This window comes from Pezoporus wallicus, unplaced genomic scaffold (genome assembly GCF_028554395.1).
Source record: "Pezoporus wallicus isolate ANWC-B61680 ecotype Strahan unplaced genomic scaffold, APGP_CSIRO_Pwel_v1 contig_5418, whole genome shotgun sequence".
In the NCBI taxonomy this organism is placed as follows: Eukaryota; Metazoa; Chordata; class Aves; order Psittaciformes; family Psittacidae; genus Pezoporus; species Pezoporus wallicus.
In genome coordinates, this window is record NW_026640709.1 from 1,480,651 (window position 1) to 1,496,499 (window position 15,849).

The following is a 15,849-nucleotide window of genomic DNA, read 5'->3' on the forward strand; positions in this document are numbered from 1 at the left end:
TCAATTAACCTGCTACCCATGTGCCACTTGTGATTTGCACAGATCATTTATTCCGCCTTCATCTGGTGGCCTCCTTTCTTAGGGATGACTTCAGAATGGGCAGCAGCTTCACCACTCTACTAGATCCTCTCTTCTGCGTCTCCCTTAAGCCAACTGAAAATGGAAGCACAGCAGTAAGAATTGCTGCCAACCCCAAAAACAGTATCTCTAGCCAATAACAATCTCTTTCTATCACAATATGACAATCAGGAGCAGACTTCGCAAACTCTTTCAGCAGCATCTGTGTGCTCCATTTTAGGGGCATCATGAAGCAGAGTAAAGCATATCTGTTTTAATACACAGTATACTAAGTTCTGTGCATACACTCTGTACCCAGGCCTCCTCAGAAATTTGGCACTCACTGCCCAGGCATGACTCTTTCCATTACACTGCTAGGAAAGGCTGTGACACAGTGCAATTCCATGCAACCAGAGAAAGCTATACAAGCCCAGCACATGCCAGCCTTAGCCAGCTGGTTGTATATACCCCCCAGGGAAATGTTATAATGGTGTATATTCAGGAAATTTTTCAGGTTAATAACTTTCTCCACGATTTTTGACACAAGCAAACCTTGAATGCTTTATCAGTCAACTCCTCTTCCAAATCAGCTCTTTGCTATCTAGCTAGAAAATTGTATCAAAAAGGACATACCACTAAAAAGATGAGCAGTAAGCTCCTGTACTGTTCCTAGAGAACTGAGAGAATTTGCTAAAGAGGTAAGGGAACAGTTCTCTAAGAATGTCATTCTAAACCTCCCTGGGCAGACCTGAGATTTGTCAGAGTAAGACACTGTCCAAGAAAATCAGCAAAAATTACATAAGGCAAGGGTCTAAACTAAAAAAGTTATCTTAGTGTTTCCTACCTAGCTTAACTTTTGCAGCATCTTCTCTCATGACTACTGAAAGACAAAAAAAGACTTAACATACACATTTCTCTGATGCACACATTTCTCTTAACATGCACATTTCTCTGATAAAGACACACAGATCTACACCAAACTTTCAATTATCGAGTTGTAGTTTGCTAGAATTCTTCATAGGCTTCACAGGCAAATAACTCCAGTTAGGTATTCTAAAGACTGCCAACATCTGAAGCCAGTTTGCTTAAATAAATACTCTGAGAAGAAATGTACGCAGAGCACTGGTATGTGCCTGCAGCCTTAAGCAGGCTGTTCTTTTCCCTAGGGGGAACCTTTATGAAGTTACAAAAAGCATCTAAGCAGTAAGCACTTTTAAAGCAATTTTTTTCTACAAGAACTAAGCATTTCAGTTGCAAGAAAAAAAGCAGTGTTTAGTTCATGTATTAGAGGAGATTTTGCTAACCAACAGGTCATGAAAAATATACCGCAGCCTGCAAAGAATCCAGTCAAGAGTTCAGATATCACTGAAAAGCAACACACTCTCTACCCTAGGCCAAAAGTATGAGAGATGATAAATGCAAAAGTGAAGTATGGAAAATACTGGAATCTAAAGACAAACAAAATTCTTTGTATTCTGATGTGGGCTATGCAGCTCATCCAAATCAGAGTAGCAAAAATGTTAACAGAGTACTGGGAGGGAGAGATACTACTGTCTTATGGATATTCAGGTGGAGCCTCACCAACAACAACCAGCATCTCATTCATTCCTGTCTAATTAAATTTCTGCAGATGACTGCTCAGGCCTATTTAATAAAAAAAACCTCTAATTTTATTTACCCAGAATATTACAACAGAAGTACTATATTCTCAAATGAGATATAGCTATGCATTTTAGTGTGGCACAACATGAAAGTTTTGATGAGGTTACCAAAATCATGTAGATTCTCATTGGAAACCATATGCAGAATGAGTCTTTATCCCTCAGTTTGATTATACTGAACTTCTTCCAAATAAATTAAAATGCCTGCTGTTAAAATGATGGCCTTCCTTCTTTAAATAGAAAATTGGGGTGAGTAAATCAACATAGATAGCTCCAGCTTCAATGACCAATGATACAAAACATACATGTTCTCAATAAAGAAGACGGAATCTTCTTGTAGAAAAATCATGATGAAGTTGCTCAGGAGACCCCACATTATAGCTCACAGATTCCAGTTCCAAGCAAAACAGAGGAGGGAAACCAGAGCAAAACCCTCAACTCTTCCAATGCATAAAAGCCTTAAGAGTGAAAGTGCAGACTGAAAAGCCTGTCCTGTAAGCCTAGATACTCCTGTTTCAAGGCAGCACAGGATCAAACATCTAGCTGAAATGGTTTGTTATTACCATCCAACCATGTCTGGAAGGAGAGGAAATTTCTCTAGTTAACAGCAACAACCAGACTGCATCACGAAGCTTCCATAGTATACTTCATGAAAAAGCAGCCCCAGCAGCGCACCTGGTTCCACACAAATGTAATATTCCCACAAAGCAGTCCTGTAGACACAAAGAGGGAAGCAATACAATTATCTCTACTACTACCAGTTTCCAAGCGAAGTTTACTTTTGATCTCTGGGCACGTTTGTATGGTAACAGACACATGCATTACCCAATCTTAATTTCCTTTTATTTCCATCCCTTATGCCTCAGGGGGCTGGTACAATATTATTTAGGAGTAACAACTGCAGAGCAAGTCCTCCTTATTCCCAGAAGCCCTGGGGTCAAGTAACCATAAAGCAAACAAACTACAGAGAACATGGAAATCAAACCACTAAATAGTCTATGCTGGGCACACGAGTAAGATTTTTCAAACAACTTGTATTCTGGGTCAACTCTTCTTTGCATTTCTAACCTGTCCAGAGTCTAGAAACACTTCCGGTTACAAAATATGCAAATGCAGATATATTTCTAGAGAATCTACAGTTTAAGTAAAATCAAACGGACAGGAAAACATGCGAAAAAGGACTGAATATTCAAAACAAATTCTTCTCTGGCAGAGGCACAAACAGATTATTGGCCTAAAGATTCAGGCAATTTTCCACACAGTCAAAACAGTACACCTTGCCAAACCCTGAATTCCCAATAAATGCCATAAAAGCCCTTCAGTAAAATTACTGTTGTTTCCTACAGCTTGCTCATGGTAACAACAGAGGAAGAAAAAAGAAAACCAAATACTGTATTTTTATTTTAGCAGCAGAATATCTTATATGTTACTTAAAGTAGAAAAGTACAACATAGATGATTTTATTACAAGTTAGATGCAAGGCTTATTGGAAAATGACACACAGCAGTCACCAGTGTTTAAAGGTCTCTTCCTCAACAAAATGGTTTAGCCTGCTTGAAGTCTGGTTCTAACAAAGAATCTGTAACAGAAAGAATGACCATTTTCCTTGCAAAAACAGAAAAACAGGGAGGAGTCTGCAAGTACACTAGAAGATTATAAATCTTGACAAGTCAGGAAAAATAACACATTAGAAGGAGGAGCAACTAGCTAAGTAACTAAGTCAGCAAATGTAGATCCAGCGTTTAGTGAATGGCACATAAATGACACCAGGCTGTTGCAAAGCAAGCAGTGTATTATGATGCATAAACAAAAGGATGTCCTGTAACACATGAGAAGAAATCCTTCTCCATACCTAAAGACTGGTAGAGATTCATCTGGAATACTGTCCAGTTTTGGGCACCTCATTTTTAAGGTGATGTGAATCAGCTGGAGGGAACCCAAAGAAGTGTAACTAGAATGAGGGTTAGAAAACACAAGAAGCTGCTCATTTGTTTTGGGTAAAGTCTACCAGAAATTCATGTCAAGGTAGGTATCGGGGAAGTGTCTGCCCTCCTTTATAGCAAGCACTGTGCATGATCATACAACAGATCAAAACCAAATCTGGTAATAAAATCTCATTTGTCTCAACTCCCTGTCCTATACATTAATACTGGTGCCTTCCTTCTACATAATTTCGTATGTGCAATTGTGCAGAAATGATGGGTTTTGGCAAAGTCGCTTGCACTGTAAAATGGAAAAAGCAATGGAGGGAATACTTGAAAAGAAAATGAAAACTGAATTCCAGTATCATGTAACTTTAAACTACCTCCTTTTCTATACTTCACCACCAGAAGAAAATAGGAAACATTGCTCTACCATTTCTCATTCCTTTTCCTCAGCAGTATTAAACATTTTATGAGCACAGACAGTCCAAAAGGAACACTGTGTTGGGCCATAAACTGCAGAAATATATATTCTCCAGACACATATAAAAAAGTACACAGATGGCAGCAGTACTGAAGATAGTTATTACATTTCAACCAGTAATTTTAAACTACAACCAAGTTGTGCCTTCCGAGAATAATTTTTAACAGCCACACGAGAAGACGAAACCATCCAACTTTACCGTTGTAACAACACTTAGCAGTTGAATTAAAACCCTTTTATCAAAATTATTTTTCACTCAGTACTGTTGAGCAGAGGGATAACTGAAACATAAACAAGCTGCCAACAAAAAACGGGTTTATGAAGTTTTAGCGAGGGCAAAGAGAGAACTCTGGTCTGCTAAGTCCCCTTTCAGCATTTTGTTTTCCCAATTAAACACCTCAAATTAAAATTAATTCCAAACCACACTTTACAAACAGCAGTGTTCACATATACTTGAAATTCTGTCACTTGTTTTTAAACAGATTTTTGTAAGAAAACAAAGGGTAACACTAGAATATTTAATTAAAACCAAGCTGCAGACTCACTTCTGGACACGAAAATGCTGCTAAGTATAACACAGGAGGAAATCCTAACATGAAATATTTTTGTTTCACAGGCTATTTGTTACTCAAACTGATGAAGCACACTGAACAAAGTTAGATTCATTCCTCTTTGCACCAAAAGAAAACCGAAGTTCTCATACAGCCAGCACAAGCAAAATTTTCTAATGCTGCTCAGTTCATCATTTAATTAGGACAAAAACTAATAGAATTTTGGTTCAGGGGGATTGAAACATCTTGAAGAGAAGAATTTTTCTTTACTAGAAGAAGGAAGTTAGTTTTGGAAGGAATTTTCCTGATTTAGGAAACAACTACTGTTTTCCACGACTCAAAGTTTGGGCTAGTCAATGTTTCTTCAATTCACATAGAACAAAAAAGTCAACTTCTGCAATATCTATATTATTCTAAATATTTATGCTCCTGTGGTAACATTCACAGTATGATTAGCATAAGACACTACTATCTTTTCATCCTATTGAGTTCACAGGAGGACTCACTTTCTCCAAGAAGTTGGTGAATTATCTTAATAAAATCCTGCAGGTTTAGAAGCACTAGTCTGCGTCTTCTAAGCAAAGCCTCAAACCGCTTTAACTTTCATGCTGCTCTCTAAAGAAATACACAGACTTCATGAAAAAAAAACACCAAAGCCACTCATATGGATGGGGAGACAGAAAGGGAGATGGAGAGGAGAATTACATTATTAGGTAATTCTCAGCCTTTTGCAAGAGTTCAGTTTGATTATGTATAAAGATCCTTCTATTAGCAGTTGGGAAGGGAATTCAAGTTCACATACAAACACAAACATGCTTGAAACTTGAGCGACAAGACATTTTACAGAAATATCAGCAGCTCAACAGAAAAGGACCCATACTTTCCACTGAATTCTCACCACCTGAAACTGTTTGAACCACAGCTGGCATAAATATGGCTAGTAAATTTCTGGTAACAGTTCTAAAATGTTTTCTGCTAAGGTTAGCTCCTTATTAAACACATGTTTCAGTGTGGTATAACATATATTTCTCTTTTTAGAAAACTTCAAAATTACACCAGTTCTCTAAGTTTTGGAAGCAAAAAGTTTTTCTTAGGCTGGTTTTAAACAACTTGCAAAGATAATTCAATTGCTGTTTATGTAGCACTGGCATTAAAGAATACTTCTTAATGGCAAAGTATAAGAAACAAAGTTTGCATTTGAGCAGCTTACAGTCCAGATACAGACAAATTCACCTGGAAGTCTCATGTATCTCATATTGCTGTTACATACTGTAACAACAATTCAACTACCCATTTTTTCCAAGCTTTCTACAAATTTATTATCAATTCAAAGGGAACTGGCATTAAAAAACTCTTCTTGAGAAATCCCCCATTTTGGAATTTGTTTAGCTCTCAATACATACTATTTCCAAATATCAGAACAGCAGAGGAGCTAACAAGCAACCATCCATGCAGAAACAGAATTAAACAGAAGTAAGGATGAGGCCAAATGGGAATATTTGCTTATAAAGAATGAGAGAATTAACAGCTTGAATATTTTCTCTTTGCCAACAGAAACACTTCGAACTTGAAACACTTTACTACAGGAAACCACTACGATACAATTAAACACCCTTAACCAAAGACAGACAAAAAGGCACTGCACATGTCAAGTAAATTGCACATATAAATTGATTTTGAGAAGAAAAAAAAACTCTAAAAAACATTTGTCCTCCCAAAGCAAATTAAAACCTTAGGTCTAAAGCTTGCAGGGCAGAATGCATGAGTGAAGCACTGAAACAAAAATGTGAGAACAGTGTGAAATAAAGACTGACAACAGCTTTAATTGTTGCTGTATTATCAACACTGATAAAGTGAATTCTTAAGATTTAAATGGAGCATATGGCATCTAAAGGGGAAAAAAATATTACCTGTGGAACTTACGGGTTCTTGAACCACTGCTAGCTTACTTAGCAAATAAAAGCATTAGAGAATAGTTACACAGGTTTGTCTTTCATGTGCACTATAAATCACAAGTGAGAAATGAAGTCTCTCCTCCTAAGGTATTTCATAATCTCAGAAAGAACAACTGAAAAAAGAACCAACAAACAACAAACCTATTATACATTTGCTGGAAGTAATGATACCCAACATGCTGATCACAGATAACGAAGGTTCACTTCACAGATCTAAGAACACAACCCAGACAGAAGTATAAAGGACAGCCAGTGTTGTAAATTGATTAGCCTTATGGATTTAGAACACAAGTTGCATCTTAAGTCTCAATTTGACACTTAAATGAATGCTTAAAGCAGTTTGGTTTTGCAACTGCCACTTTAGAGTGCTTTTCCACAGACATCTAGCTAGCTTCGCACATTTTGTCAATTAGTTAAACAACTGTAAGACCAGGTTCTATAAATAACAATTTTTATAATCTAAACAGTTAAAACAATTCTAGTCATATGAGAGTTTAATTTTAACCACTGAAATGGAGACATCATTGGAGCAAGTCCAGAGGAGGGCCACGAGGATGATCAGGGGGCTGGAACACCTCCTGTATGAAGACAGGCTGAGAAAGCTGGGCTGTTCAGCCTGCAGAAGAGAAGGCTGCATGGAGATCTCATAGCAGCCTTCCAGTATCTGAAGGGGGGCTATAGGGATAGAATCATATAACAGTTAGGGTCCTTTCCAACCCTAACGATTCCATGATTCTATGATCATTTGCCTCTGAACCAGCATGAGCACTAAACTTCATTTACTGAATACCACCTTATTATTAATAAAGTTTCCTATGAATAGGAAAGAAGAGAAGAAAGAAAATCTGAAGTTTATTTTCTTTTCTATTCTTTAAGGCAGATAAGGAAGTCAGGAAGCTAGACAGGAACATACAGGACTGATTACTGCTGCTTAAATACAAAACTAGAAGACAGCATCAGCACACGCTGTAACAGAACACATTCAGATGCAAATAACCCTTTAAAACAGATAGATAACTTTTCATATAGCTTTACATATTCACTTGATTTAAAAAATAAAAGGCTTTTTGTTTGATTTTTAGTCATACTGTTTTTCTCAGTTTCTCGGTAGAGCTTTAGGTCTGACTGACTAGTTTCAACAAAACCTGGCAGAAAAAAATGGTTTTGGTCACCCCTGTGTGCAGTGAAAGGGAAAAAAAGGACACTGCTACAATTGTGCACCATGGAGGAAAAAGCTTCAGTGACTGTTCAGTCATCAGTACAGCTGCCAGGTTGCCCATCAAAAGACAAGAAGCCATCCAAACCATGTGCTGCCTCTTGCCCTGGCATCATTTAAAGAGCCTAGGATGGAACCGGGCTTACTGCTAAGTTAGGTGGAAAAAGAGATCGGAAATGGAAATCAGGCAGTATATTTCACTTCTTGAGAAATAAAACCTTTTACTAATGTGCGAGCATAAGAAAAAAAAAGGCTTTGTTTCTTTGTACTTTACAAACAAAAAAAATTCAAACCCCATTACAGGAAGCAGGCATCTAAATTGCACAACACTCACTTCATTCAGTAGCTAAGATGGTGCTTTCCATTTAGTATGTTTAGTTAATTTTTCTCACCTCAAAATGCATTAAGGTATCATTTACTGAATTATTAAATTCAGTAAAATTAAAAAATATTAAAATTTAAAATTAAAATTAAAAAAGAAAAATAAATTCAAATTATTTATATTTTACACAGAGGATGGCAAGCATTACTTTCCAATGAGCATCTATACATTGTTCATGGACACAGTAGGAGTGCTTTCTCAACAGGAATGACCCCATCCTCACAGTATCCTGACAACTAACAGCTCCGTTATTCCCATTTCACAAACCAAAAATAGAAGTGCAGGGAGTTTACTGAACAATGACCATAAGGTCCCTGAATACTTCATACTATATAGGGGTACTTAGGAACTTCCTTTGAGTTCTGTAAAAGCTATGAATGCTAGTCACTTGTGCTCATCAAACGTGATATCCTGACACCATAAACACCCAGTTAAAAAGAGCTAGAGACTGCATCAGACTCATTTGAACTCTGGCATTACATAGTAGTACAGGGTTTCCCCAAATTTAATGCCATTTGAACTCATTTCCTTTTTAAGAATTGAGAAAAACAACTATTTAAAAATACTCTGTGACAAGCAGCTATTTATGTTTAGTAATGCATTCCAATGGTTAATTAGTCCAGTAAGAACACACCCCTTATTTGAAGTCTCAACTTGCTTAATTCTGTTTCCAACCACAGAACTGTGGTATACCTTTGTCAGCTTTTATCAAATACCTCTTCCTCAAGCAGGTACATACTGACTAATGAAGAAACCCTTAACATTTCCCTAGCTAAGCTAAACAAAGTAAGCACCTTCCATCTTAATTACTAAGACTGCTGTCCCCTTCTCCCAGTTATTTTCAGGGCTATTCTCTGGAAGCTGATTTTCTACCGGCCTCCCTGGACTGTTAAGACCAGACATACTGCTCCAGTAATGGTTATAGCTAAGTAAATTATACATAACCTCATTATTTCTGATTCCCTTGCCCAACTATTTCTAAGTTTTTCACCAGACATTTTAGCTACAGTCTAAAAGCGTTGACTTCAAGTGCAACACATATCAGTCATCAACTCCAAATCTTTCAGTCTCAGATTGAGTCCCACTAGTTGTCCAACTCAGTATCCAGTGGCACTGATTCAGCCATGAAATAAGTGTTACATTATTTTTCATGTGTCAGTTCACTAGTGATCTGGACCACTCTGCATCCGTATTAATGTTCTTTTACTCCCAAATGTATATTTATGAGTTTCTAGGTAAATAAAAACATCTGAAATAATTCTAACAGTTATTTACAATGAGAGCCTTGAATACTGTGCAACCTTAAGTAGCAGAGGTTAATGCAATATATGCAACAGCACTCTTACCTCTAGCATGCCCCAGCAATTGCATAACACACCCCCATGTTAGGTTTTATATGTTACTCATACACAACTTTGCGTTGCAAGAAACCAAATGTCTAGCCACAGCCCTCCTAGAATTCTTAACTAGCATGAGTTACTACAGTTTATTTTGTGAAGTAAAATTTAACTAATCTTTAAAATACGCCAGAACCAACCCATGAGCAATGTGTTAGAGATGGCAATAAATTAAAACACAGTTGAATTTCCATTGGATAAATTGATGGAAACTTTTAAATGTTCAGGCTTTATTTTCTTCTTATGTAGAATGAATTAGGATCACAATCTTAGGCAACTTCATATCATCTAACTGTAAGACTTTTGTGAATATTAACATTGTCCCTCTGGCTAAGCAGGACAGCAGCCCAAACTGTCAGAGGCTCCAATCCAGCTCAGCTTCATCATTTTAATGAAGAGGAAGGGGGGAGCAGGGGGTGTCTAAAGGAGAAGAAAACAGAGAAATAGAAAAATAGTATCTTCCCATACAGCTTCTTCCTTTTTTCAAAAGGCTACATAATATTTTCCCAAATTATGAGGGCACATACTTACAAACAATTCTCTCGTGTCTTTTTAAAGCCCTGTAAGTACTACGGGGTACATTACGTAGGACACTGTCTTTTGTACCTGAACTTTAAAGGCAAGGGGGTTTAATCTCCTCCATCAAAAGTGCTTAGAAATTACATAGCAGAAGGAAATCCATTATTCTTAAGTCAGCCAGTTCCACATCTCTGATGTGTACACTTCAGGTATGATAGCTGCTTTGACCTCAGGAATGCCAGAGGTAAAAGGCCTCGCCAGCCTTACTTAAGCTTCTCTCTTCAACTTGAGAGATGAGTAGGTAGATTACCCATAGTAGGAAATAATTCCAAGAGTTGATTCTCAATGACATCTTTTGAGTTGATATGATCCTCTGTGGATCATATAGTAAAGGCACACACACATACTTATGCAGCTTACATCTTCAAAGCACTTTTCGATCAGTTCTACCCAGTCCCTACCTGGAGTGGGTGCCTCTTTATTTTACAGGCAAGTCCACAGACAAGAATTTACTGTGCTGTTACTGCCCTTTCACCATTAATTAGCATACATTATCAGTCACAAAAGGAATTCAGGCTGCTCATAAACTTTTTGCTTTATTTTCTACAAACTTAAGTGGAAGAGACAGAGGCAGAAAAAGATCTTCACCTAGTCAGAGCAAGCACTAGTTAGAGCAAGCACTAGTCAGAGCAAGCATTGCATTAGAAGGGAACCATCAGGGAGAACAGTATTTAATGGCACAAAACAAAGTAAGATTTAAGGAAAGAAAGAAAGAAAGAGAACAAAGCACTGGAACACAGCTGGATACTCTTGCAAACCCTTTTTTGAGGACCTAAATAAAAAGTAAAAACCAAAACCAAAAAAAAAACCACCATGCAGAATAGCTACTGTTCCCCCATTCCCTAACTACTTTTTAGTTGGTACCTACTTGAAGATTGCTGCTAGAACCTTTTTCTGGTTTTCATCTTCCTGTCATTATCATTCTTCTCAGATTCTATTAATTGATACTGTAAGGCAAAAATTTAAGAAAGAAGGAAGAACTTACTGGTATTGAGAACTCCTCTGCCAAATACTTCAACACTGATGCTCCTCTAGCCAAAAAGTTGCTTCTCTCTATCAGGTTGCCTTGGAGTTTTGTATCAAATTCCTTTCTGACAACTGAAGCAATAGAGTCAACTATTATGAGTTTAACTTTCTTTGAAATAATTTCTTCTTCCAAAGACGTAATCCTGAAAAGAAAAAAAAAAAACAAAAAAAACCCAAACCAACATAAAAACCTCCAGTCATTGATAGTACTATTTACACAATAGACCCATTTTATACCCTGATGCTGCTAAAAAGGTCTACTTTAATAACCTGGAAGTCAGCCCTCTTTTCCCCCCTCACACACAACCTCCATGTTAACACTCTGCATGTGTTAAGAGATTCTGAGGCTCAGTAGGCCACAGAACCAAAACCAGGACCTTTCTGAAAGAGTTTTGGAAGAACCTCTGGTTAGCAATACTATGCAGTACAACCCCTGAATGGCAGACAGCAAGTTAAGTGGACACTGAAAGTATGCCTTTTTGCTCACAGTATTTCATTGCCAACACCAGAATCCTTGGTGTCTATATATGCATAGGGTCAAATCTGTTTCCAAAGACAGTATGCCAAACCTAACCCAATGATAGAACACTATTAGCTGTTCTCTAATAAAGCTGCACTAGAAGTTACTCTTAGAAAAATTCTCCCACTAACATAAAACACACAAGATGATGCTAAAATATAACATAATTCATTCTCATTGCAAAATGTGTTCGCAAATTAACATAAGGTAATAACATGACTGCCAACAACAGCATTCAGGCTGACAACTGTTAAACGATTCCTCCCTCCCACTGCTGGAGGGGTCCCAGTCCCCTGGAAGTAAACTGTGCTTTGGAGGAGCAAACACCTATTTCAGGAAAACATAACTCCACAATCCAAGACTTGACAAGACCTGTCATAGCCCTTTAAAGGCTTACAGGGATCAGATCATATAGAAATTGTCTATCCAAAATTAGGAAACATCAACTGGATTAGTCATAAGGTATGAAATGAAAAGAGCCAATGTCAGTCTTTCCATAGCAACTTTGGAGACTGTGCTGTTATCAACATGAAAACGCCTCCAAAAATATAAATTACTCTTCACAAAACTTTGATATCAAACAAATACTGTTATAAACAATCCAGTCAAAAATTGTCTTTTTTTTTTAAACTGGTAAAGAATACCTCTTCAGTACACTGCCACAGGTCAGCTCTCGATACAGGTGGATGCTACGGGTCATGCAGAACAGCTTTTCTTCTGAATCAAAATAAGTAGGGAATCTGTTTCCTGCTATCTCAATCAACCTATCAGAAAAACAGAAGACATAACACTGCAAAAGGAACAATATGGGATAACAAGCATCAAGTATTCACAAAGCAAACCAAGCACACCTCTGAATGATAAGCAGATACCAAGTAACACTGGAAATATTTTTCAAAAGAGAAGCATACTTTCGCAGTCAAATTGAAATACTTGAAGTCAGAATACCTGTGTCCTGTTCCTAGTGATGCTAAGAATCAGTGGTCCACTGGGGAAAGACATAACATGTCTGTATATAAAGAAACAACCTCTCATACAGAAGGAACTGCAAAATTTATAGTTACTGAATGCAAAGTTCTTTTGAGCTTCGTACAAGAAGCTCCACTCAATGTCCAAGTATTCTCCTATTTTAATTATTATATGTAACTATTATTTTCATTTAAGCAGAAGTAATTCAGACCACCTTCCCTTCCACCTTTATCTTGCAGTGAAATCACAAAGTGGACTTTGTGTCACCACAGGAATTTAACAAGCCAACAACAAACAGAAGATCTATTACAAGATCCAGCCAATATGGAAGTGGGACTGCAAAGAACAGAGCCCAATTCAACTGCAAGTACTTATACAAGCAGTACATGCATGGAAAGTATACCTGCAAAAGTGAAAATCTTTTCACAGATAATCTCTCTTTAAAAACAAATACAAGGTCATCTGGATGGGAGACTTTCATTGAAACTATTTCCATTATGCCAGTTACCTATTTGTAAAAAGGGCTCATAAAATCTTTAAAAATACATACTTTTTTAGAAAATAGCAAAAAAAAAAAAGCCCAAAACATCAGCATTGTGTCACAAAGTGACTGAGGCTCCAGCTGCCAGGCAGCTACAACTGAACATCCATCCATCCAGATAGCACAGGTAGAACTGGTATGACTTGATATAATGAAATGACTGAACAGTTTAAGTGGCTGCTTCACTGACAGAACTGAATGTGGGGTTCCATGATTAAATGTTCTCCATTACCTTATTAGCAAATTCATGACCCTCCTAAACCATGAATTACAATTGTTAAGCACACTACTATTTATTATGAGAGTAGACCAAGGAAGCATACCAGATAACTCACAATAACACCAAAAGAAGTCTGAAGAACTTGGGTATTTTTATTTGTTGTCAAAATACTTTTATATTCAGAAACTAAGCTTTGAAAAAGCTCTCACACAGATATAAAACTAAACAATTTACTGATGAGACACCAACATTTTCAGTTAAGTGAGATTTTATACATAAAATCGAGGACATTAAATGGTATATGTTTCAGAACTGCTAACTGCCTGGCTCACTCTTTGGAAGTCAGTTGGAAGAGGTTCCACCCCTTTGAATACAATGCAATTTTATCCAGGTCCTTAAATAAATGGTACAAGAATTTAATTTAGAAACTTGTAGTCACAATCTGAGCACTGTATTCTTCCAAAATGAAGATTTTATTTTGTAATGACAAAATACTTAATTGTTTGTACTTTAAGCAGACATATCCAACTGCTTCTAGCTTGAGAAGAGTGGCATCTAGTGGATGATATCTGTGGGCACAACTTACTGGTTATTCTGACGTTTTTATTTAGGCATCTTTCATTAAAACCCAAAATGTTAAAGCTATTTTAGAAACACGATTTTAAATCAGTTTTATGTGGTTTAAAAATTAGAAACACTAAGCTTGAATGTCAACATACCCATCCTGAGCAAGCAAATTTGTTTCAATAGTAGGAATCTCATTCATTAGATAAATTACTACATCTAAACTTGTCCCACAGAACTTCCAGGGACAGAACCTTGTCTTTCCATTCACAAAATTAATCATACACAGAACATGTTCTCTGAAATTAGGGTAGAGGCCCACAGGGTGGAAAAATCCATTTGTTCTCAGCTTTGATTCACAGAAATTTGTACCTAGTAGTTCCTTTTTACAAGCACGAAGTACGGCTAGAAAGAAAAGCAAAACCAACAAATTATTTTCAGACCTTCTAAATAAGTCTGGTGTGTTTTCAGTTAATAGCTGGCTAGAGTTGAACTGAATTGCTGCAAAACTGATGACAACAATTTTGATTTCCAGACTTACTACGGCCATTCCATCTAGCTGCCCTAGTGTCTGTGTTCTGACAAAGCTGAATGACGGACACTGTCTGCACTGCTACAGCTTTCTCTTACATTCAAGTAAAAAAAAAAATACAAATTACAGAAACCAATGGCATATGTTAGAAGACCAGCCTCAATTCTGACCACTCTGCTCAGCATTTCTATTAGCTTGAAGTAAACTGTCACATTAGAGAATAAGTTATAAGACTATGAAAGTTTGTGGAAGCAAAAAGCTCCTGCACTGAAGTAAGACCTGCCAGGCAGAATGACAGAAGAAAAGTGCCTTTCAGCAAAGGAAATAAAATATCCAGCTTTATACAGTATCTTTCTAGAAGCAGAGTAGCATTATAGGCAGTATGACAGCCACAACTTTGCTAGTCTCAGCCCTAAAGAGCAGCAGGGATACAAACCCTTCTCAGGCTTTCCATAAAGGCTTTTGGTTTTACACAAAAATAGTGCCAGATAAACATCTCTTTCCATCAACCCCTTTAAAATAAGTTGTTATGAAATGAGTATTTGCCCCCTTAACCCCAGTGTTTAGAACAACAACAAAACCAAAACCTCTCCTACTATCTATTAATAACACAGGATTACAGAATTGTAAGAAAATTCAAGTTAGGAAGAGAACTCGGAAGACCTCCATGGTAACATCCTGTTCAAAGCAGTGTCAGCTATGAAGTCAGAAGAAGGTGCTTAAGGTCCCTAAGGATGGAAGCAGCGCAACCTCTCTAGGCAACCTTTTCCAATTCCTGACTGTTCTTCTGGTAGAAAAGCTGCTCCATTTATCAGCACAGAAACTGATTTCAATGTATGCCTGCTGTCCCCCTGCCATGCACCACTGTCCCATCATCTTGATGGCTTCCTTATTGGTAGAGGCAGGCTGCTGTTAGAACCCTCTCAAAGCCTTCTCACCTCTAGACTGAGCAAGACCTCAGACTCTCTGCAAAGGGCAGAGTGTTCCAGCCCCAACCACCTTGGTAGACCTCTGATGAATTCCCTGCAGTTTGTCATGTCTTTCTCATACTGAAAGCCCAAAACTGGACACAGGATCTACATGAAATCTAACAGGTACCAAGTAGAAGGGGACAAGCACTTCCCTCACTGTGCTGGTGCTGCTCCTTAGGGGTTGCAACACATTATGTATAGCTGTCATTTGCAACTAAGCAATACTAAATATTATTTAATACATAAACATTCTCATCCTTAGTAATAATGTTACTTTTACCACGTCCTTTTTATATCCTACT

The 15,849-nt window shown here is 37.4% G+C and overlaps 1 protein-coding gene across 4 annotated transcripts in view; it reads right to left on the minus strand.

Moving 5' to 3' along the window:
* RAD51B (RAD51 paralog B) overlaps positions 1 to 15,849 on the minus strand; it is a 458,657-nt gene that overhangs the window by 386,475 nt on the left and 56,333 nt on the right. For all 4 annotated transcript variants that reach the window (XR_008973584.1, XM_057420030.1, XM_057420028.1 and 1 more), the window contains exons 6-7: positions 12,395 to 12,514; positions 11,190 to 11,373 (exon numbers count right to left, since the gene is read on the minus strand). Coding sequence is in view for 3 of the 4 variants with exons in the window: in XM_057420030.1 (XP_057276013.1) it covers positions 11,190 to 11,373; positions 12,395 to 12,514 (304 nt within the window). In the remaining variant the exon portion in view is untranslated. The remainder of the gene's footprint in view (positions 1 to 11,189; positions 11,374 to 12,394; positions 12,515 to 15,849) is intronic.